The following is a 23,435-nucleotide window of genomic DNA, read 5'->3' on the forward strand; positions in this document are numbered from 1 at the left end:
AAAATAGTTCTTACTAATCTACTCATTAATGTAAAATATAAGAAGATTTTCTTACCAGATTCCTAATTATAAACAGCCATTTTGGGGTTAGAGCAATGGTATACTAGGAAAACTGCTTCCCTTGCACGTGCCCAATCTGGGTTCCATCCCTGGCATTCACATTGTCCACCAAGCACCACTAGAAGTAATTCCTGAGTGTAGGAGTAACCCCTGAGTATTGAAGACACAAACAAACAAACAAACAAACAAAAACTTATTTCTGTAAAAAATAGGGGCTGAGGGACCAGAGCGGTGGTGCAGCGGTGGGGCATTTGCCTTGCACGTGGCTGACCTAGGATGGACCATGGTTCATCCATATGGGACTGTGTCCCATATGGTCCCCCAAGCCAGGAGCGATTTCTGAGTGAAGAGCCAGGAGTAACCCCTGAGCAGCACTGACTGTGGCCCAAAAACCAAAAAAATCAAAAATAATAATAATAATAATAATAATAATAATAATAATAATAATAATAATAATAATAATAAGTTGGGGTTGAGAGCAATAGCACAGCGGGTCAGGCATTTGTTTGCTTTCCAGTGCAGCTGACCCAGGTTCAATCCCCAGTACCCCATATGGTCTCCAGAGCCTGCCAGGAGTAATTTCTACGTGTAGAACCAGGATTAGTCCCTGAACAGTGCCTAGTGTGGCCCCAAAATCAAAAAATAATTGTAAAGTTAAAATTCTTTTAAGTATAAACAACCATTTTTCTAGAAGATAGTGAATGAGAACTGTCACAGACAGAATAAGTGTAAGTTTTTTTTTTTTTTTTTTTTAGTTTTTTGGGTCACACCCGGCAGTGCTCAGGGGTTACTCCTGGCTGTCTACTCAGAAATAGCTCCTGGCAGGCACGGGGGACCATATGGGACACCGGGATTCAAACCAACCACCTTTGGTCCTGGATCGGCTAATTGCAAGGCAAATGCCGCTGTGCTATCTCTCCGGGCCCTGTTTTTTTTTTTGGGGGGGGGGGGTCACACCCAGCAGTGCTCAGGGGTTATTCCTGGCTCTATGCTCAGAAATCACTCCTGGCAGACTCTGGGGACCATATGGGATGCTGGGATTCGAACCACTGTCCTTCTGCATGCAAGGCAAACACCCTACCTCCATGCTATCTTTCCGGCCCTGTAAGGTTATTTTTTTTATATATATATATATATATATATATCAATGAAATGTCTTCTATTCAGAATAGGTAATATCAACTCTGTTTTCTGCAGGCTCTGCTAATTTTGTTTTTCTTCTATTCCCCCAGTCTATTTATTCATTTACTTTTATAATAATACCATGATTTACCAAGGTGTTCATAATGCAGTCATTTCAGGCATTAAATGTTCAAACACTAACTCTGCCTTCCCTTCACCAGTATCCCTAATTTTTAACCTACCAACATAGCCCGTTCCCCATTTAAGTACAAACACATTTACTTTATATTGTTTGTTACAGCACAGAGGCAAATGTAATTATCAAAACTTAGATCAACAGGGGTCAATTTGAAATGACTGTTCTATTTCCATAGAGCTAGAAGCCAGTGTCAAGGCTTTACTGGCTGTAGTTGGTTCTAGCTGAGCCTTTCATGTTAACTGTTTAGGGCCACTGAGCTTGGTAATTCACTATTTAACTCTCCCATCAGCTTTCCTGTGGTACTACTAAACTGACACTATAAAATATCAAGATGTCCAGAATTTGTAGATCTGAAACAAAGTTGGTGGCTTGGAAGTGTAATAGATTAAGTCATGGAGCCAGTGCATTTTTCTAAGAGTGTGTAGGGTTGGCATTCAGCTTCTGTAGTTCATGAAGAAAGGGAGTTCGCCACACCCCACATTTGTTTCTTTCTGAGAATGCCACAGAGGTAGGAGCCTGGACTGGGCTCCTTGGAAAGTATGGGTGGCCATTATTTTCTTTGGGGGGTTGGGTTGTTTTTCTGCCGGGAAGATGATGGCAGAGGGCAGAGGCTGCTGTTTTTTCCTGTGACTGGGAGTGGAGGGTGAGGGGCTCAGTCCAGTCCCCTTCCACAAGGAATGACTCAGAGTTTTCAGCCCGGTTGTCCCATCTCACCTGTGAGATTATAACTGCTTATGTTATGTTATGTTATTTGATATCAGTCATGGAGCTGGGCTGTTTCTGTCGAAGCATGTAGAGTACACATGAATCACACTTTGAGTACGAAGCATCAGCTATGCTAATGTATGTCAGCTGTATTAATTGCTTCCTGGCCTATTGCAAGAATTCTGCCTCGCTTTGAATTATGCTCTTGAAGTAATATGTTTGATGCAGAGTTTTTATCACCCTACCTTTTTATTTTGTGACAGACAGGAGTAGATAGGCACATATATATATGAGATAACTGCTGTGCTAACTTACCTCTTGTTCCTCTAGCAGGGGTCCTCAAACTTTTTAAACAGGGGGCCAATTCACTGTCCCTCAGACTATTGGAGGGTCTGACTATAGTAAAAATGAAACTTATGAACGAATTCTTATGCACACTGCATATATCTTATTTTGCAATGAAGAAACAAAACAGATACAAATACAGTATGTGGCCCGCGGGCCATAGTTTGAGGACCACTGCTTTACAGAAAGTTGGAGCAATCAAATCAAATCTGGCAGGGATGTAAATAGTTTATCTTCAATATCAAAGGCATGAAATCTTCTTCTGTTCTTGTGGGATTATATTATCTGCACAAAAACTAGTAACATCATGTGCTTATTTGTGCAGCGTGGCAGAGGTGGTCATAATGAATCGCTACAGACTGTTGTTGTTTTTTTGTCATTTTTCTCACAATAAGCCTGCTGCTGTTTCTGTTCAATTTACACTAGTGTTGTTGTAAACTTTATGGGTCATTGCCCTCTCCTATGTTTTATTTTTGTCTTTAATATCTATTTTATCCATCTTCATAGCATGTGAACATGATCATGTTGGCAATATATCCATTAAGTATGATCATCTTATGCTTAGTGAAAATGAACTGTCTTATTAAACTGTGATTTTGTGCAAATCACATGTGGGTATCAAAGTATTTAACAAAAGTTCTCTATAACCTTGACTGTTTGAAACTATGGAAGTTTTAGCGATGGATCAGTTACTCCATCTTCACTCATCACTGTGCATGGATTCATTCCTTTGTAGTATGGGCTTATCATACAGTCCACTCAAGGATCACGTTAGGGAGAGGCAGTGCTAGGGACCGGACCTGGGTAGGTTGAATGCCAAACAAGCATCCTTCCTACTGCTCTATCTCTTCAGTCAGAGACTCCTATTTTATTGCACTTAAAAATGCTCAGTCTTTCATTTCTACTTTCTTCCATTCTTTGCACCCACCACGGATTGGGAAAGCTTCTGATGGAAACATCCTCATCTCTTGTCTATCTCAGAATGTTTCTCTTTTTTTCTTTTCTTTTTTTTCCTTTGTATCCTGGGCACTATTTCCCTTGAGGTGCAGAAGCTTCTCAGCTTAATATAGTCCCATTTGTTTGTCTCTGCTTCCACTTGTTTGGTATTGTTGTTGTTGATTTTCATTCTTATTCATTTAAATAGATATATCAATTTTAGATGGATTTGGTATCCTGCACCCTGTGCCAGGTATTCATTGGCATTCAATGTGGACATTCATTGAGTTCCAGAGATCTCTGCAAGGTATTTTTATTTGACCTCAGATGATTCAAGAATATTGAAAAGAATCAGAATTCTATTTTTGATGAGGACACCAATGTCATAGTCGCTTCTCTGATGGTCTTCCTCATATGAAACTAACATTCCCTAAGCAAGCTCTCTCCCTGTTGCACTTCCTGTCAGGTCCTGTGTTTTGTTTCTTGCTCATAAATATTTAATAAATTTCTATTTGAAGAGCTTGATAGATGATCTTTTAACTCAACAGAGGAGTTACAGTGGTATAGAAATACATAAACAAGTTAACTTTTTATTTCAGACATGTACAATATTAGATAATTTTATATATTTTTGTTTAGAGTTTTTTTTTAATTCTTTACCTTTTTTTTTTAATTTTTTATTTTTTTGTGGGCCCACACTGGTGACACTCGGTTACTCCTTCCTATGTACTCATAAATCGTTCCTGGCTTAGGGGACCTTATGAGACGCTGGGGGATTGAACTGTGGTCCTTTCGTCCTAGGTTAGTTAGCACGTGCAAGGCAGCCACTATACCAATTGCACCACCACTCCGACTCCTTATTTCTTTACCTTTATTTAGATACAGTGGTTTATAAAGCTGCTTATAATACAATTTTTTCTGGCATTATGTGTTCCAACACCAGTCTCCCTACCAGGATAACATTTCTTTCACCTTTCTTCCTAGTTTCCCATCCACCTCCAACCTTGTCTCCTTGATAAGAACAAAATTATTTACTTTATTTGTATTGTTTGTTACAACAAAATGGTAATGGAATTATCAAAAAAAATTTTCAAAAAGTTTTTTTTAGTAAAAGGAAACTTGTCAAAGTGGTTCTATCTCATAATAGTGTTATCTATGTCTATGGTTTATTAACCTGTTTGTTAGTAGTTGAACATTCAGTGTCATTGGTTTTGTTACCTTTGGTGACTTCTATGCTACTTTGACATATCTGATACATTCCTTTTGGGTATCAGTATGAAAGCTTTAGGGGTGTCACACAGCTGTGTGTTCCAGGAGTTCTGTTCGATCTGGGCCAAAGAGCTTACATATGGTGGCTATGGCTATGTATGTGGCTTCCAAAAGTCCAGAGAGATGAATGGAGGCTCAGAAGACCCAAAGTTCCCAACCCTAAAACCAGTATGCTTGAAGTTTTGACAGGTAAATATCCCTGCCGAGATCAGTGGAAAGTGGTGAAGTTTAACCATTGGCCCAGTAGGGATTTGATTCTTCTCTCTTCCCTGAGAGCAGCCTAGAGTTTTCAATTGCAAGACTGATGTTGCCCATGAATTTTCATGGCTTGGCCTGCATCTCTTTCAACTGTATTTTTTCTTAACGGCAGATCTATCCTAAATAGTTTTAAGTGTACACAAATGACAGTTTGTCTATTATTGATATATTAAAGTAGTTTCAAAGATGTTAAAGTGTTTCCTTATCTATTTTTTATATAAATATTTTTATAGTAGCAATATTAAGCTGTGGTGGTGAGTCCTGGCTTTTCTTTCAGGTTCCACAGGCAAGCAATGCCTTTTCATTTGGAGAATTAATGTTGGGTGTGTAATTTGGTAAGATTGTCAGACCCACTCTCCTGGCCATCTTCTACTTAGACAATCAGGCCTTCTGAAGTCTGAATTAAAAGATTTCTGAGGGCTTGAAGTTTGAACAGAATATCACATGTTTTAATGTTGGAGTTTATTTAATCCAGCAATATAAACCTGATGAAACATTGAATCTAGTTAGTCCCTGCTACCTTGATTCCTCTAACTGGTTCCCCTTTCCTGCTGGAGGGTTCCCTTCTGCTCTGTTGGTCCTTCATACAGCTCCTTCCTCTCCTCCTTCCCTCCCTGCCTCTTTGCTCCATGTAAAGATATATAGCCCTGATATATTCTTAGGCTATAAAAAATATTTACTTTTATTTAGAGTTAAGAAACCCTATATTTAATGATATTTCTTGGGGCTGGAGCAATAGTATAGCTGTTTGGGTGCTTGCCTTGCATGCAGCTGACCTGGGCTCAGTCCCTGACATCCCATATGTTCCCCTGAGCACCATCACAGGGTGGTTCCTGAAACAGCCATAAGAGACTCGAGAGCACTGCTTGGTGTCGCCCCCCCTTCTCTCAATTTTTTTTCTAACAGGCATTCAATCCTGACTTAGCAAATAGAGATAAAATAGTATTTGTATATATTTATATTCCAAGAGTAAGTAAATGGATAGTTATGTATGTTTATTTGAAGAAATTTTGAGTTTTGTCAGTTGGTGGCACTGCTGCTTAGTTTTTCAGCAAGTAGTAAATTGACAGGTGCAAAGTAAGCAGTTTTACAGTGATTATTTAAGTCTTTTGTGGACATGTAAACAATGTAAAGAAATCTTGAATCTGTGAACCTGGTGAGAAAATGTCTAGAATAAACTTGTGAAGCAGTTTGTCTTTCAAGGTGACTAATGAAACTTTTAGACCAATGTTTTCTTCCTATTTAAAATATTTTTAACTGGGATTGAAATTTGAAATTTTTTGCTTATTAGAAAAGTATATATTCTAGAATTATTTAGAGGATAACTCTTAGAACAATTTTATTTTATTTTGGATTTTTGTGTTTTGTCTTTTACAAATTTTCTCCCTAATTTGGTGAGTATTTTTGTTTGCTTTTTTTTTTTCCCTCCTATTGTTATATTTTGGGCCACACCTGGCAGTGCTCAGGACTCTCTTCTAGCTCTTCAGCTCTTTACTCTGTGATCATTCTTGTAGTGCTGAGGGATATGGGTGTGGAGGATTGAACCTGGTCAGTCTGTGTATAAGGCAAGCTTTATACCACTCTATTATCACCCCCACCCCATTTTGCTGAAATTTTATGTTCTGTTTTATGTCAGATTTATGAATTAAGAACTTGCTCTAATGTTTTTATTTCTTATGATACTTTAAAATATGTTATCTTTGGGTGAGGGGAGTGGTTGGAACCACACTTGAGAATGCTCAGGGATGACTCCTGGCTCTGCTCTGTTGCCTTAAGAAACCAGACTCAATACCAAGGATCAGCCACATATTAAAGCAACTACCTTATCCACTGAACCAGTCCCATAAGAATGTGTTACCTGTTGTCTTAAAATTTTGGTAACGTTGAGGGACCAGAGGAATAGTATAGTGGGTAGGGTACTTATTGGTACATGCTAGGTAATATGAATATAAAAGAATATGTTGTTTTGTAAGTCATTTTTCAGTTATCATCAAAAATCACTATCATTTTGCATTCTTATCAGAAAGAATTGAGTTTCTAAAAAAAAAGAATTGAGTTTCTGTTTTTTTTTTTTTCCATACTCTAAGAAGCTTTTTTTTTTTAATGGTTTTGGGGTCACACCTGGTGATGCTCAGGGGTTACTCCTGACTATGCTATCCTGACTATCGCTCCTGGCTCGGGGAACCATATGGGACGCCAGGGATCGAACCCAGGTCTGTCCTGGGCAGCTACATGCAAGGCATACACCTTACCGTTCTGTTATCGCTCCAGTCCCAGAAGCTTTTTTTGGGGTTTAATTTTTGTCTGATTTTTATTTAGTCTCATAATAGATGTTTGTGTTGTTTTACTTTACCTGGTAGAATAGTGTGGATCTTCTTTCCATGTTCCATTTATTTGATTTCCCTTGGTGAGGTAGGTGTCCGTTGGATATTTTTCTTTTGTTCATGTTTTGGTCGGGTTATTTGCTTTCTTACCAAATTTAAGATTTTTTAAAAATAAAATTTGATTAATAGTCCTTTATTTCTTTGTGTCTTAATATTTTTTTTGGGTTCAGAGTATAGCAGGTAGGGGATTTGACCTGCATGCAGCCAACCTGGGTTTGATATCAACTCTGACATCCCACATGGTCCACCAAGCCCTCCAAGAGTGATCTCTGAGCACCACCAGCTGTAACCAAAACTAAAACAAAACAACCAATTTTTTTTCTTCTAATCTTTGATTTAGTGTCTCTTTTCTGACAATATCTATCATGGATCAAAAGTCTAAATTTTAACGAAGTCTATTTTATTTTCTCTTCATCAGATCATTCTTTGGGTGATGAATCTAAACTGTCACTGCAAAGTTTAAGACTACCTGAGTTTTCTCATATGTTATAATGTAATAATTTTATAACTTTGGGCTTGTGATCAGTTTTGAATTAATTATTGTGAAAGCTGTAAGATCTGTGTCTAGACACTTTTTTCCTTTGATCTTGGGCATCTAGTTCTTCTATCACTCTTTGTTGAAAGATTCTTCCTTTTTGTTTTGTTTGTTTGGGGCCACATTTAGTACTGGTCAGGGCTTACTCCTGGTGCTTTGCTCAGGAATAACTCTTGACAGTATCAGAGGACCTTGTGGGATGCTAGGGATCAAATTCAAGTCAGCTGCATACAGGGCAAGAGCCTGTAAGTAAGTTTATTTTCTATCTCTCTGGTTTTTGTATTATTATTCTTTTCCCATTGTAAATTTTGATTATATTTGTATAGGTCTATTATGAAGTTTTTCATCTGTTTTCTTGTTATTTTTTGTCTGTGTTTATGTATTTGTATATGTTTTCCAGACTTACACTTGATGATCTCACATATGCCGAAGACCACAAGTACACCCAAATATCTGGCTTATTTTTTTTTATTAACACCACAGTATTTTGAATTATTGATTATTGTTTATAAGGGGCATCAAAGTCAGGTGGTTCCTTCATTTTATTTTGAATAGTACAAATTTTGATGTAAAATGCAAGTTCAAAAGACAAGATATTAGCTTTGCATTACTACTCTATTTTAGAATATGCTCAGTCAATACCGTATTGCTTATGTTTACTCAACCAAAAGTTTTGTTCGTATATCAGGAAAGAAAACAGCAATAAGCAGACTTGTCATGTTATTCTGAGTTTACACTTAAAGGCCTGTTCCTTTTCTTTATTAAATGTTCAAAAGCTAGTTCACATTGATGAGCTTGTAAGTGGCAAGATAAACAAGAGCACAGTAAGGAGCAAAGAGCTGGGTCACTGGATGAGGGCCTTCCTGGCATGTGTAAGAACCTGGGTTCAGTCTCCAGCAGCACAAACAACAGTAACAATAGCTGCACGAACACAACAAATGATTTTGTTTTAAAGTCAGTCTCATTACTTGTACCTGTCACTTCTCTTTTTTTATTTTCATTTGAAATTTTATACTGAGGTCTTTTATGCTGAGTAGCTGATGTTCAGACTTTTTTTGTTGTTTGTTTTGGGCCACACATAATGGTGCTCAGGGGTTACTCCTGGCTCTGCACTAAGAAATCACTCGTGATAGACTCAGGGACCATGTGGGATGCCTGGGATCAAACCCAGGTCGGCCGCGAGCAAGGTAATGCCCTACCCACTGTGCTATCACTTCGGTTCCATATTCAGATTTTAAGATTGTACCAGCCATAGGTATATGGAGAAATAAAATAAGGGAATAGACTACTATGTGTTGGCAAGCCCCTGACCTTTGATACAGAACCAAGACTGTGAGAAGACAGAGTGGTGGGAAGGCAAAGGCCAAGCAGAAGTGAGATCAGGCCAGTCGCAGAGAATCTTGGGCATTCTAGTCACATGAAGGTGACATTGAATACTATTGTAGCCATGTTACCTCAAGTACAACAAAGTTATTGGTTTTTGTTTTTGTTTTTAAATAATTGTGTTGGGCTCAGAGGTAGTACAGGTGTGTTACCCAGGTCCAATTCCTGACATCATATGGTCCCCAGAGTATCATTTGGTGCAGCCCTGGAGCCTCCTCTCCCCAGCATATCTGGGTGTGACCTGAACTCTACCAGGCTGGAGAGCACCATTGCATCCTTTGGCCCTTGTATTCAGCTGCTGGTCTGGTTGACCGAGAATATCTAGTGGGCGCTCAGGTCTCCTGAGCACTACTTGGGAGGCCCACACACCCCAAATACAAGGGTGATTGTGTCAAACTCACAGAAAATGCAGAAGAGTTTCTTTGAAGTCGAAGATTAATCAGTACTTTTCCCACCAAATGTTTTAATGGATTAAATTTCAAGAGAACTATTTCCTTTTCTCTTAGAAGACAGTTTATGTTTCAGATCATTCTGTAAAACATTGATAATACAATGGGAAGGAGTTATTTATTACTGTTTTATACATGATTATGTTTACATTTAATATCAGAGACATCTCTCTCTTATTTATCTTTCTCCACCACTTAATAGATTGCCTTGCATAATAAAAAAGGAGGAAACAAAAATATTAACCTGTAAGGAAGTTGGAATACCTATGACCTTATGTAATCCACTTTATCTCTACATGATATAAGTTGTCTGATTTAAATCTTAAAAAACTTTGTTTTGTAGTTGATCGTTAAAGGATTGAAGAGTGTGGATGTGTCCCCAGCTTTGGGACAGCATGATTCGGGGGGCTCCCCATCCCGGCAGCAAGTAAGACCTGTTATTTCTGTGACATCCGCCTTGAAAGAAGTGGGTCTGGTACGTTTCTGAAAATTCAGGATTACTCAGCTAATATGTTATTAACATGATTACATTTAATCTAATCTAATGTACCTTATTAATTTCTTAGGGGAAAAAACCTGCTTCTAAGAATTTTTGCTTATGGTTTGTTCTACTTGTAGGTATCTATTTCAGGGTCTTAGATTTAGGACCACCCAATAAATAAAAAGATATTAAAATAATTCCTTTTTGGGGGGGTTGGTTTTTGGGTCACACCCAGCAGTGCTCAGGGGTTACCCCTGGCTCTACGCTCAGAAATCGCTCCTGGCAGGCTTGGCTGACCACATGGGATGCCAGGATTCAAGCCACCGTCCTTCAGCGTCTACGGCAAACACACTACCCACTATGCTATCTCTCTGGGCTGAAATTATTCCTTTTTTAAAACTTAGGAATAATGTCAAACTAAGGCAATATTTAAAATGTGCCAAAAAAGAATGGAACATTTTCATACTTTGGCTCTTACAAAAATGTAGCATCTCTTTGACACTTCTAGAAATAAATTCTAGAAATAGTAATTCTATAAATAAAGTTCTAGATGTTTTAAGAGTTCCTAAAATTGTGTGTTATGGCAAATGTTAGAAGTATCAGTATAATTACACTTAATTCATAAAAAATTTTTAAGCTTTTACTTCTGAATTATTGTCATGCCATATTTGGAGTATGGTATTTGGGCCACATCTTAAAATACTCAGGGGTTACTTCTGCAATTAGGAATCACTCCTGATAGTGTTCCAAGGGCCATATTGGATGCCAGAGATCAAACCCAAGTCAGCTGTGTGCAAAGTAAGAGCCTTACCTGCTATACTATCCATCCCAATAAAGACTTTTTTTTATAATTATCTTTATTTAAACACCGTGATTACAAATATGATTATAGTTGTATGATTACAGTCATGTAAAGAACACCCCCCTTCACCAGTGCAATATTCCCACCACCAATTTCCCAGATCTCCCTCTTCCCCACCCCCCCACACCTGTACTCGAGACAGGCTTTCTACTTTCCTCATTCATTCACATTGTTATGATAGTTTTCAGTGTAGTCATCTCTCCAACTGCACTCATCACTTTATGCGATGAACTTCATGTCATGAGCTGCACCTACCAGCCCTCATCTCTCTTGTCTCTGAGATACTATTAAAAATGTCTTTCATTTTTCTTAAAACCCATACATGAGTGAAACCATTCTGCATCTTTCTCTCTCCCTCTGACTTACTTCACTCAGCATAATAGATTCCATGTACATCCATGTATAGGAAAATTTCATGACTTCATCTCTCCTGATGGCTGCATAGTATTCCATTGTGTATATGTACCACAGTTTCTTTAGCCACTCATCTGTTGAAGGGCATCTTGGTTGTTTCCAGAGTCTGGCTATTGTAAATAGCACTGCAATGAATATAGGTGTAAGGAAGGGATTTTTGTATTGTATTTTTGTGTTCCTTGGGTATATTCCTAGGAGTGGTATAGCTGAATTGTATGGAAGCTCAATTTCCAGTTTGTGAAGGAATCTCGATATCGCTTTCCATAAAGGTTGTACTAGACAGCATTCCCACCAGCAGTGAAAGAGTTCCTTTCTCTCCACATCCCCGCGAGCACTGCTTGTTTTCCTTTTTTGTGATGTATGCCAATCTCAGTGGCATGAGGTGGTACCTCATAGTAGTTTTGATTTGCATCTCCCTGACGATTAGTGATGTTGAGCATCTTTTCATGTGTCTTTTGGCCATTTGCCTTTCTTCTTTTTCAAAGTGTCTGTTCATTTCTTCTCCCCATTTTTTGATGGGGTTAGTTGTTTTTTTCTTGTATAGTTCTGTCAGTACCTTGTAAATTTTGGATATTAGTCCTTTATCTGATGTGTATTGGGTGAATAATTTCTCCCACTCAGTGGGTGGCCTTTGTATTCTGGGCACTATCTCCTTTGAGATGCAGAAGCTTTTCAGCTTAATATAGTCCCATTTGTTTATCTCTGCTTCCACTTGTTTGGAGAGTGCTGTCTCCTCCTTAAAGATGCCTTTAGTCTCAATGTCCTGGAATGTTTCACCTACATGTTGTTCTATATACCTTATAGTTTCAGATCTGATATCCAGGTCTTTAATCTATTTGGATTTTACCTTTGTACATGGTGTTAGCAGGGGGCTGAGTTCGCTTTTTTGCAAGTGGCTAACCAGTTGTGCCAACACCACTTGTTGAATAGGCTTTCTTTGCTCCATTTAGGATTTCTTGCTCCTTTATCAAAAACTAGGTGGTTATATGTCTGAGGAACAATCTCTGAGTACTCAAGCCTATTCCACTGATCTGAGGGTCTGTTTTTATTCCAATACCATGCTGTTTTTATAACTAGTGCTTTGTAATACAGCTTAAAATTGGGGAAAGTAATGCCTTCCATATTCCTTTTCCCAAGGAGTGCTTTAGCTATTTGAGCTTGTTTATTGTTCCAAATGAATTTCAGAAGTGTTTGACCCACTTCTTTGAAGAATGTCATGGGTATCTTTAGAGGAATTGCGTTAAAATCTGTACAATGCTTTTGGAAGTATTACCATTTTAATGATGTTGATCCTGCCAATCCATGAGCAGGGTATGTGTTTCTATTTCCGTGTGTCCTCTCTTATTTCTTGGAGCAGTGTTTTATAGTTTTCTTTGTATAGATCCTTCACATCTTTAGTCAGGTTGACTCCAAGATATTTGAGTTTGTGTGGCACTAATGTGAATGGGATTATTCTCTTAATGTCCATTTCTTCCCTATCATTATTAGTGTATAAAAAGGCCATTGATTTTTGTGTGTTAATTTTGTAGCCTGCCACCTTGCTATATGAATCTATTATTTCTAGAAGCTTTTTTGGTAGAGTCTTTAGGGTTTTCTAAGTAGAGTATCATGTCATCTGCAAGCAGTGAGAGCTTGACTTCTTCCTTTTTTATCTGGAATCCCTTGATATATTTTTCTTGCCTAATCGCTCTATAGCAAGTACTTCCAGTACTATGTTGAATAGGAGTGGTGAGAGAGGACAGCCTTGTCTTGTACCAGAATTTAGAGGGAAGGCTTTTAGTTTTTCTCCATTGAGGATAATATTTGCCACTGGCTTGTGGTAGATGGCTTTAACTATATTGAGAAAGGTTCCTTTTATTCCTATCTTGCTGAGAGTTTTCATCAAGAATGGGTGTTGAACCTTATCAAATGCTTTTTTCTGCATCTATTGATATAACCATGTGATTTTTATTTTTCTTGTTGTTTATGTTGTGTATTATGTTGATAGATTTACGGATGTTAAACCATCCTTGCATTCCTGGGATGAAACCTACTTGATCAAAGTGAATGATCTTCTTGATGAGGCACTGGATCCTGTTCGCCAGGATTTTGTTGAGGATCTTTGCATCTGTGTTCATCAAGGATATTGGTCTGTAATTTTCTTTTTTGGCAGCATCTCTGTCTGGTTTTAGTATTAAGGTGATGTTTGCTTCATAAAAGCTATTTGGAAGTGTTCCTGTTTTTTCGAGTTCATAAAAGAGCCTGGCCAGGATTGGTAGTAGTTCCTCTTGAAAGGTTTGAAAGAATTCATTCGTGAATCCATCAGAGCCTGGGCTTTTGTTTTTGGTAAAATTTTTGATTACGGTTTTAATTTTCTCAATAGTGATGGGGGTGTTTAGATATGCTACATCTTTTTATTCAACCATGGAAGGTTATATGAGTTCAAAAATTTATCCATTTCGTCCAGGTTCTCATTTTTAGTGGCGTAGAGTTTCTTAAGGTATTCTCTGAATACCCTTTGAATGTCTGCAATATCTGTAGTGATCTCCCCCTTTTCACTTCTAATAGGCGTTATAAGTTTCTTTCTCTCTTTTGCTTTGTGAGTTTTGCCAATGGTCTATCAATCTTGTTTATTTTTTCAAAGAACCAACTTCTGCTCTTGTTGATCTTTTGGATTGTTTTTTGGGTTTCCATTTCATTGATTTCTGCTCTCAGCTTTGTTATTTCCTTCTATCTCCCTATTTTTAGTTTCTTTTGTTGATCATTTTCTAATTCTATAAGCTGTGTCATTAAGCTATTCATGTATGCTCCTTCTTCCTTCCTGATGTGTGCTTGCAAAGCTATAAATTTTCCTCTCAGTACTGCTTTTGCTGTATCCCATAAGTTCTGATTGTTTGTGTTTTCATTGTCGTTTGTTTCCAGGAAATTTTTGATTTCTTCTTTGATTTCATCTCGGACTCACTGATTGTTCAGTAGTAGACTGTTTAATTTCCAGGTGTTAAATTTTTTCTTTTGTGTCCCTTTGTAGTTCACATCTAACTTCAGAGCCTTGTGGTCAGCATAGGTAGCCAGCAAAATTTCTATCTTCTTGATTTTATGGAGGTATGTTTTATGTGCCAGCAAGTGGTCTATCCTGGAGAATGACCCATGTATGTTGGAAAAGAATGTGTATCTGCAACCTCCCGTGGGGGACTCCCGACCCGTGGGGGTGTGGAAATGAAGGTTGCTAATTATTCGTGGGTTTGCCCGAGCAGAACCGACCTGTGAAGAAAAACTTGAGAAGTTAGTAAGAGAAGTCCTCAAGACAACGCATGCTGTTCAAAAGGGATTTATTGTCGGGGGGAATCAGCTTTTAAGGGCTGAAATACGTCAGAGGGTGTTACAAGTTTTCCACCAATTACAACTGTGAGCACTCATTAGCATAAGCTGGGGGCAGGTAATCGGGAGGGGCAAAGAGGTAGAGCTGAGCACATGTTTATACTAAGAGAGTTTATATAGAAAACACAAGATCCAAACAGAGTCCCACAAATTCCACTCAGCAAGCACAAATAAAACATCAGCTGTAATCCTAATAACCTTTTGCTATCACAAAGGCAAGTTGCTCTATATATTTTTCTTTCTGGCTGGATGTATTGGGCTGCTTTGAATTACTTTAGTATTTGTCTATTTCCTTTGTTCTCAAGGCATGGGCGCCTTTGGTCACGTGGGTGACCAGATTAGGAATTACTGAGGTGTCCTATGTTCTAGGTTTCATCAGCTAGGCTCCCCACATGTATCCACGTTTCTGAGGATGGAGTGTCCTATATATATCTACTAGGCCTCTTTCTTCCATTTCTCTTTTCAGGTCTAGTATATCTTTGTTGGATTTCCATTTGGTTGACCTATCAAGTGTTGACAAGCCTATGTTGAGGTCTCCCACAATTATTGTGTTATTATTGATACCCTTTTTCAGATTTGTCAACAATTGTATTAAATACTTTGCTGGTCCCTCGTTGGGTGCGTATATGTTTAGGAGAGTGATTTCTTCCTGCTGTACAAATCCCTTGATTAGTACATAATATCCATCTTTGTCCCTTACAACTTTTCTGATTTATAAAGTTTGTGTCATCTGATATTAGTATGGCCACCCCCGCTTTTTTAAGGGTGTTGTTTGCTTGAATGATTTTCCTCCAGCCTTTGATTTTGAGTCTATGTTTATTCTGACTACTCAGGTGTGTTTCTTGTAGGCAGCAGAAGGTTAGCCTCAGTTTTTTGATCCATTTCGCCACTCTGTGCCTCTTAACGGGTGCATTTAGTCCATTGACATTGAGAGAAATAATTGTCATGGGATTTATTGCCATCTTTGTGTAGAAGTTTGGTGTGATTTTTGTTCTGTCTTGTCTTTAGAATAGATCTTTCAGTTTTTCTTTTAAGGCTGGCTTTGAGTCTGTAAAGTTTTTGAGCTGTTGGTTATCTGTGAATCCTTGTATACTTCCTTCAAACCTAAAAGTGAGTTTTGCTGGGTGCAGTATTCTTGGCAAAGCATTTATTTCATTGAGTTTTGTCACTATATCCCACCACTGCCTTCTGGCCTTGAGTGTTTCTGGTGACAGGTCTGCTGTAAATTTCAAGGATGCTCCCTGGAATGTAATTTCCCTTTTTGATCTTGCTGCTTGCAGTATTCTATCTCTATCTGTGGCTTTCATCATTGTAACTAGGATGTGTCTTGGGGTGTTTCTCCTGGGGTCTTTTTTAGCTGGTACTCTTCGGGCATGCAGGATTTGGTCACATGTTTTCTTTAGCTCTGGTAGTTTCTCTGTGATGATGTTCTTGACTGTTGATTCTTCCTGGAGATTTTCTTCTTGGGTCTCTGGGACTCCAATGATTCTAAAGTTGTTTCTATTGAGTTTATCAAAGACTTCTATTTTCATCTGCTCATATTCTTTGAGTAATTTTTCCATTTGATTGATCATTTGATTTAAGGCTTTTTTCCAATCTCTTCTGCTGTGTAAATTTGTTATGCATCGCATCTTCCAGCGCACTAATTCTATCCTCAGCTGCTTTTAACCTGTTGGAAAGCTCATCCATTATGTTCTTCAATTCGTCTACTGAGTTTTTCAGACCTGTTATTTGATCTGATATTTCAGTTTGGAGTTTTCTGATTTCTATCCTCATATTCTCTTGATTTTTATTAGCGTTCTGATCTATACTTCTTTGAGGTCTGTGAGCATCCTCCATATTTCTTCTCTAAACTCCATTTCTGAAAGACTGCTTAGGTGGTTGGCCATTGTTGGGTCATCAGAGTTTCTATCTTCATCCTTCATGGCTGAAGTTGGTCTGTGTACTTTCCCCATTGTCACACTAATGCTGTGGGTTTTTCTACGTGTTGTGGTGGTGTTCATTGGCTAGGTGGAGTACGCGGCCGCAAAGCGAAGCGGAGCCTCCTCTGCTTCGACCCCTTATAGGGGGGCTTAAGGGGGCCAGCAGAGTCAGCTTTATTGCAACTCTGGTCCGGAACCACTCACCTCAGCCGAGGCAAGCCATCAGGGGATGAATGCCAGAGAAGATCAAAGTTCCCAGGTTGAAGCAAGCCAGGGGAAGCCCCAAAATGTCTGCCGAGAGACTTTTTATTTTTATATTCTTGGGTCACACCTGGTGATGCTCAGGGGTTTCACCTGACTGCGTGTAGGTATCACTCAGTCAGCTGTGTACATGGCAAGTGCTCTGATCCCATCACAAAGACTTTAAATTAAAAATAAAATATCGGTCCGGAAAGATAGTACAGCAGTCTTGAACTCGGCCCACCTGGATTTGATCCTCAGTATCCCATATGGTCCCCCAAGCGTGGCCAGGAGTGCAGATCCCTGAGCATGGGTTATAGTCCCCAAACCTAGTATGTACACACATACATACACCCACGTGCATGTGCATGCATAACCACTAACATGAAGTTGCTACTCATATTTTAACACTTTATTGAGGGAGAAATTCCCACTTCTATTATCATGTGTAGTAATATGGCTTAGTAAGAATACATGTCTGTTAAATATAAAGTTGACTTTAAAATAATACAAAACCAAAACCGGGCCTGAGGAATAGCACAGCGGGTAGGGGTTTACCTTGCATGCAGCCGACCCAGGTTCAATTCCAGTTTCCCATATGGTCCCCCAAGCCTGCCAGGAGTGGTTTCTGAGTGCAGATCCAAGAATAACCCCTAAGCTCTGCCAGGTGGCCCAAAAACAAAACAAACAAAATAAAGCAATACAGTCTGTCTTCTTTTACTCTATCCTCCAAAACTTTCCCTTGTTCTTAAGATAATAAGTTAAGGTCCTGGGATGTATTTCAGTAGTAGAGTACATGTTTCTTATTTCATCTAATAGGTTTTGAGTGTTTTGATCCCCAGCATCTCTCATACCACCCTCCCTTCCTAAAAAAAGGGTATATTTTGTGAATCAGAGATAGTATTAGTTAAGTCCCTTGCCTGGACTGTGGTAAACCCAGGTACAATCCCCTGGACCAAATATAGTCCCTTGGATAGCACTATGAGTGAGGCTTGAACAGAGCCAGAAGCAACCCCTGAAACTGCCAGGATACCTTGACAAGCCCTTTCTCCTCCCACATTGGCCCCCATAATAAAAAAGAATTTATGGGGCTGGAGAGATAGCATGGAGGTAAGGCATTTGCCTTTCATGCAGAAGATCATCGGTTCAAATCCTGGCATCCCATATGGTCCCCCGTGCCTGCCAGGAGCAATTTCTGAGCATGGAGCCTGGAGTAACCCCTGAGCACTGCCGGGTGTGACCCAAAAACCACACACACACACACACACACACACACACACACACACAAAGTTAACTTTCTTCCCATTTCTTAATAAATATAAATGTATTAAAAATTAAGTCTCGGGGCCGGGCGGTGGCGCTAGAGGTAAGGTGCCTGCCTTGCCTGTGCTAGTCTTGGACGGACCACGGTTCGATCCCCCGGCGTCCCATATGGTCCCCCAAGCCAGGAGCAACTTCTGAGTGCATAGCCAGGAGTAACCCCTGAGCATTACCGGGTGTGGCCCAAAAACCAAAAAAAAAAAAAAAAAAAAATTAAGTCTCAAAAGCCGGAGCTATGGCGCAGTGGTAGGATATTTTCCTTACATGCTGCTGTCACAGGACATACCATGGTTTGATCCCCCGGCGTCCCGATGGTCCCCCTAGCCAGGAGTGATTTCTCAGTGCATAGCCAGGAGTAACCCCTGAGCATCACTGGGTATGGCCCAAAAATCCCCTCCCCTGAAATCAAATGTCAAAGAGGAAATGGATATAGTTAAATATGAGATTAGTATATACTACAAATAATTGAAATATATGCAAACAATTAAAATTGGCACACTCTAGATATTAAGTAAATTGATTATATTTAACCATTATGTTTTAATGAAAGCTGTATTGACATTTTACAAATAAAACAATTTAATAAAAAATAACAAATAATAAATAATAAAAATAAGTTAAAAGGTTAAAATAGTATTTAAAAACAAGTTATTTTCTTACTTTGTAACTATCTGTGTTTAAAGGAAAGAAGTTTAACTGATACTGAGGAAAACTCAGAAGAACAGCAAAAGACTAATGATGTCATCTTGGTAAGTACAATTTTCAATTTTTCTCCATTAACTTTCTTACTTACGGAAATTAAAGCATAGTATTTTAAATCTTTCAGAGTAAACAGGAAATACTTCGTAGATTAAATCAAAATCTTAAAGCTCAAGAAGAGGAAGATGGAAATCAGTCTTCTTTTGATTCATGTGAAATTGCTCATGAAGATGCCGAAGAGCAAGAAAAAGAAAAACCTGCATCATCAGATCGCAAAAAGTGGGAGGCTGGAGGTCAGCTTGTGCTTCCTGTAGATGGTTTAACACTGGATGCTTCCTTCTCAGCTCCTGAAAGTACGTGGCAGCCATTCATGTGGTAGTCTGGGTTTAGCGCATCTAGATTTGTAGATTGGACCCTTGGAAAGAAATGGAGCTTGGGAGCTATGCAACATACGGATAATAGAGAAGATTATTGAACCATAAAAATAACAAGGATTTTAGGGGCCAGAGAGATTGCATGGAGGTAGGGCATTTGCCTTGCATGCAAAAGGTTGGTGGTTCAAATCCCGGTATCCCATATGGTCCCCTGAGCCTGCCAGGAGCAATTTCTGAGCATAGAGCCAGGAGTAACCCCTGAGTGCTGCCGGGTGTGACCCAAAGAAACACGCCCCCCCAAAAAAAAAAAAAAACAAGGATTTTATTACGGAATATGTTTTGTAAAATAGGGAACTAATGACATATTAATTTATAATCAAAGATGATTTTTGTTGAGAAATTGTGAACTTTGACAGACCCTTCAATGGGTCTTTTAAGCATTCAGCAGATAGTGAGAATTAAGACTTAGTGATTCAGTTATTCAGAAATAATCGCTAAGCATTTTCTTGATTGACCTAATCACTCCAGGTAGAACAATTAACAAATAAAAATATGTCTAATTTTTAGCTTATCTTTCAAAAGGGAAAATCTAATCGTCTACTAACTAGTTTTTAAACTTTTTATGGACTGTCTTCATAACATTAATTTGGTCTGTTTGAAACATCCAGCTATTTTTTTAAACATAGTGCTAAACAATGAAGATAAAATTGCTAAGAGACAGTCCCTCATAAAGAGTTGAAGATTCAGAGGAAAGGGAAGCAAGTATTGAGGCAATTATAGGTGATAAAGTAATGTACTAGGAATAATCATTGGCTAGTGTCACTGTGTAATAGGGAATTAGTTTTGGGAGAGCTAATGTATTTATTGGTAAGAAATACAGTATACTGAAGGAATTCAGGAACCAAGGAGAATTTTAGGCAGAGAAGAGTCAGGTGTGAGAAGTGACCGAGAGAACTAGAAAAGCTCAGAGAACTGGTTCACTCCCAATTTAGCATAAGTGACTGAAATTAGAATGGCAAGAAAGAAGCTATGGAAGATGTAACAAGGCTGACTTACGAATTGTCCTTTACTATATAGCTCTGTCAACTTTTGTTTTTTATTTTCTATTTCTAAAATCTCTTATCTGAAGGATAGTTAAAGAAATGTAAGTAAGTGAAAGTTAAAAATTTGTCTTGGGGGCCCGGAGAGATAGCACAGCAGCATTTGCCTTGCAAGTAGCCGATCCAGGACCAAAGGTGGTTGGTTCGAAGCCCGGTGTCCCATATGGTCCCCTGTGCCTGCCAGGAGCTATTTCTGAGCAGACAGCCAGGAGTAACCCCTGAGCATCGCTGGGTGTGGCCCAAAAACAAAACAAAAAAAAAATTTTTGTCTTGGGGGAGCAGAGTGATAGCACAGAGGTAAGGCGTTTACCTTGCATACTGCAGACCTGGGACGGACCTGGGTTCAAATCCTGGCATCCCATATGGTCCCCTGAACCTGCCAGAAGCGAATTCTGATCACAGAGCCAGGAGAAATCTGTGAGTGCTGCTGAGTGTGGCCCAAAAACCAAATATTATTATTATTAATAATATGTTATTATTAATAATAATAATAATAAAATTAAAAATTTGTCAGGTATCCATCTAAAAATGTCAAGACCTTGCTTAAGATTCAAGGGAAACTTGCTTATGACATGGGATTTGACTTAGAATTCAACAGAAAAAAAAAACCCACAGGCATTTGTGTCTACTTTAACTATTTGCATATTTAGCTTGGAGTTTGTTTTCTACTTTTTTAATAAATCAATTTTTTTTTTTGTTTTTTTGAGCCACACCCGGCGGTGCTCAGGGGTTACTCCTGGCTCTCTGCTCAGAAATAGCTCCTGGCAGGCACGGGGGGACCATATGGGACACTGGGATTTGAACCAACCACCTTTGGTCCTTGGATCGGCTGCTTGCAAGGCAAACGCCGCTATGCTATCTCTCTGGGCCCAATAAATCAATTTTATAGGAATAAATATTTAGATATTTTGGGGGCTAGACTTGAGCCACACTGGGCAATGTGCCTCAAATATCTTAGGGAGTTCTTCATTTACTTAAGTGATATTTAAATTTTTTTCTATTTTTGTACTCCCTAAAATAATTTAATCCATATTTTAACTAAATTTATTGAATAATTTAATTCATATTCTAAATGATAGTTATGTATTTATATCACTAATATATTTTTGGTTTGGGGAGGGCCAAACTGATGATGCTCAGGGGTTGGTTACTCCTGGCCATGTGCTCAGAAATTGCTCCTGGCTTGGGGGACCATATGGAATGCCAGAGATCGAACCATGGTCCGTCCTTCATTAGTGTGTGCATGGCAAGTGCCATACTGCTTATGCCACCACTTGGGCCCCTATATCATTAATCTTAATTGCTCCTGTTCTGTCATTCATTCACTGACAGTCTTTTTATTTAAGCATCATCATCTTAAACTAATATAAATTTTTCCTGATGAAGTACTTAACTGGATAGAATGGATAGAAGGCCTTAAGTCTGCCATACAGTGTGGTATCACACTTGTTTCCTCAAGTTTTCTCTTAATATCTTTTCTTTTCAGATCAGACAGTGGGAGAGGTCATTAAATTAGATCCTGGTGGATCTCCAAGAAGAGTCTGGGGGAAAAGCCCTACAGATTCTGTTCTCAAGATTCTAGGAGAAGCTGAACTGCAGCTTCATACAGCACAGTTGGAAAATACAGTCAGTACTGGTATGTAGAAACTTGTTTTGCTATCCTAGGAGTATTATTGAGAATCAAGTTATATTTATTAAGATGACCGTTTTAAGTAAAATTTAAGTAATTATATTTTTGTCAAAATTTTCTAACTAGATGGAGAATGATCATATTTTTTCAGACAGTTCTCAAATTATAGTTTTGTATTTTGTCTAATATAGCTTGGATGGGATCTAAAAATAAGAGGGAAAAGAAATGTACATGGAGACAGCTAGAAAAGTAGAACAGTTAGAAGAAGAGCAGTGTATTGAGATAATATTGTATGTTTTAATGTGGATCCAGAAGTTGGATCAACTGAAAGATAGCAGTAGTTTGGTGGACAGGCATATCCTAGGTTGGGAGGGGATGTGTATCTTTTTAGAAATTTTGTCCAATTTGGAGCATTTATTAATTTTTTTCTTTCATTTTGTTTGGGATCTATACCACCTTTCTCTGGACTTACTCTTGGTTCACAAAAACATTAATTCCAAAAAATAAATGCATACCTATGTTTATTATAACAATATTTGCAATATCCAAGATAAGGAAATAACTCATCTGCTATGTGCCAGTTATTAAAGAGACTTTCCATCTCTACTTAATGCACCTTATACCTTTGTTATAAATTAACTGCCGATACATCTCAGAATTTATGTATGGACTCTCAGATATATTCCATTGGTCTGAGAGTATGATTTTATTTCAGTACTGCCCTGTTTTGATTTCTGTAGTTTTATAGCATAATTTAAAGTCAGGGGATGCAATGCCTCCCATCGTCCTCAGAACTCCTTTGGCTGTGCTGAGATTTTTGTGGTTCCATGCAAATTTTAGTGGTGATTAATCTATGTGCTCTGCACTCAGATATCACTCCTGGCAGCCTGGGGGATTCCAGGGATCAAACTTAGGTCAGCCACTGCAAGGCAAATGCCCTGCCGACTGTGCTATCATTCTAGCCCCCAATTTGTGTGCTTTAAGATACTTGGGTTCTGTTGGGTTGGGGATTATATGTACCATCCTAGTTGGTGGCCTCAGGGCCACCATTTTCTCACCTATGTTGGGATACTGGGTTGGCTACATGCAAAACATGTACCTTAATCCTAATATAATCACTTGGATCATATAAATTTTGTATCAGATTACTAAATCTGTTATGTCTTTTTCATTATATCTTAGATCTTCTAAATATTCAGGTTTCTTATTAGTGATAAAATTTATTTTTGTTCAGTGTTATTCTTTTTTCTTATTACTTTTATTAATAATAATGATAATGCAATCAGGCACCCCTGTACCTGATTTTAATATACATAATTTTATAGCAGAAAATTAAGACTAATTTAATAAAAACAGAGATGTGACCTCTGCTTCAATTGTTGAGAAATTTG

The 23,435-nt window shown here is 38.5% G+C and overlaps 1 protein-coding gene across 1 annotated transcript in view; it reads left to right on the forward strand.

Annotated features, from left to right (window-relative positions):
• The window catches only part of NEK1 (NIMA related kinase 1), a 132,558-nt gene that overhangs the window by 63,093 nt on the left and 46,030 nt on the right, over positions 1-23,435 (forward strand). Inside the window, 4 exon segments of the mRNA XM_049771316.1 lie at positions 9,989-10,120; positions 18,925-18,990; positions 19,068-19,293; positions 21,901-22,050. Coding sequence (XP_049627273.1) covers positions 9,989-10,120; positions 18,925-18,990; positions 19,068-19,293; positions 21,901-22,050 — 574 coding nt within the window.

This window comes from Suncus etruscus, chromosome 4, assembly GCF_024139225.1.
Source record: "Suncus etruscus isolate mSunEtr1 chromosome 4, mSunEtr1.pri.cur, whole genome shotgun sequence".
NCBI lineage: Eukaryota > Metazoa > Chordata > Mammalia > Eulipotyphla > Soricidae > Suncus > Suncus etruscus.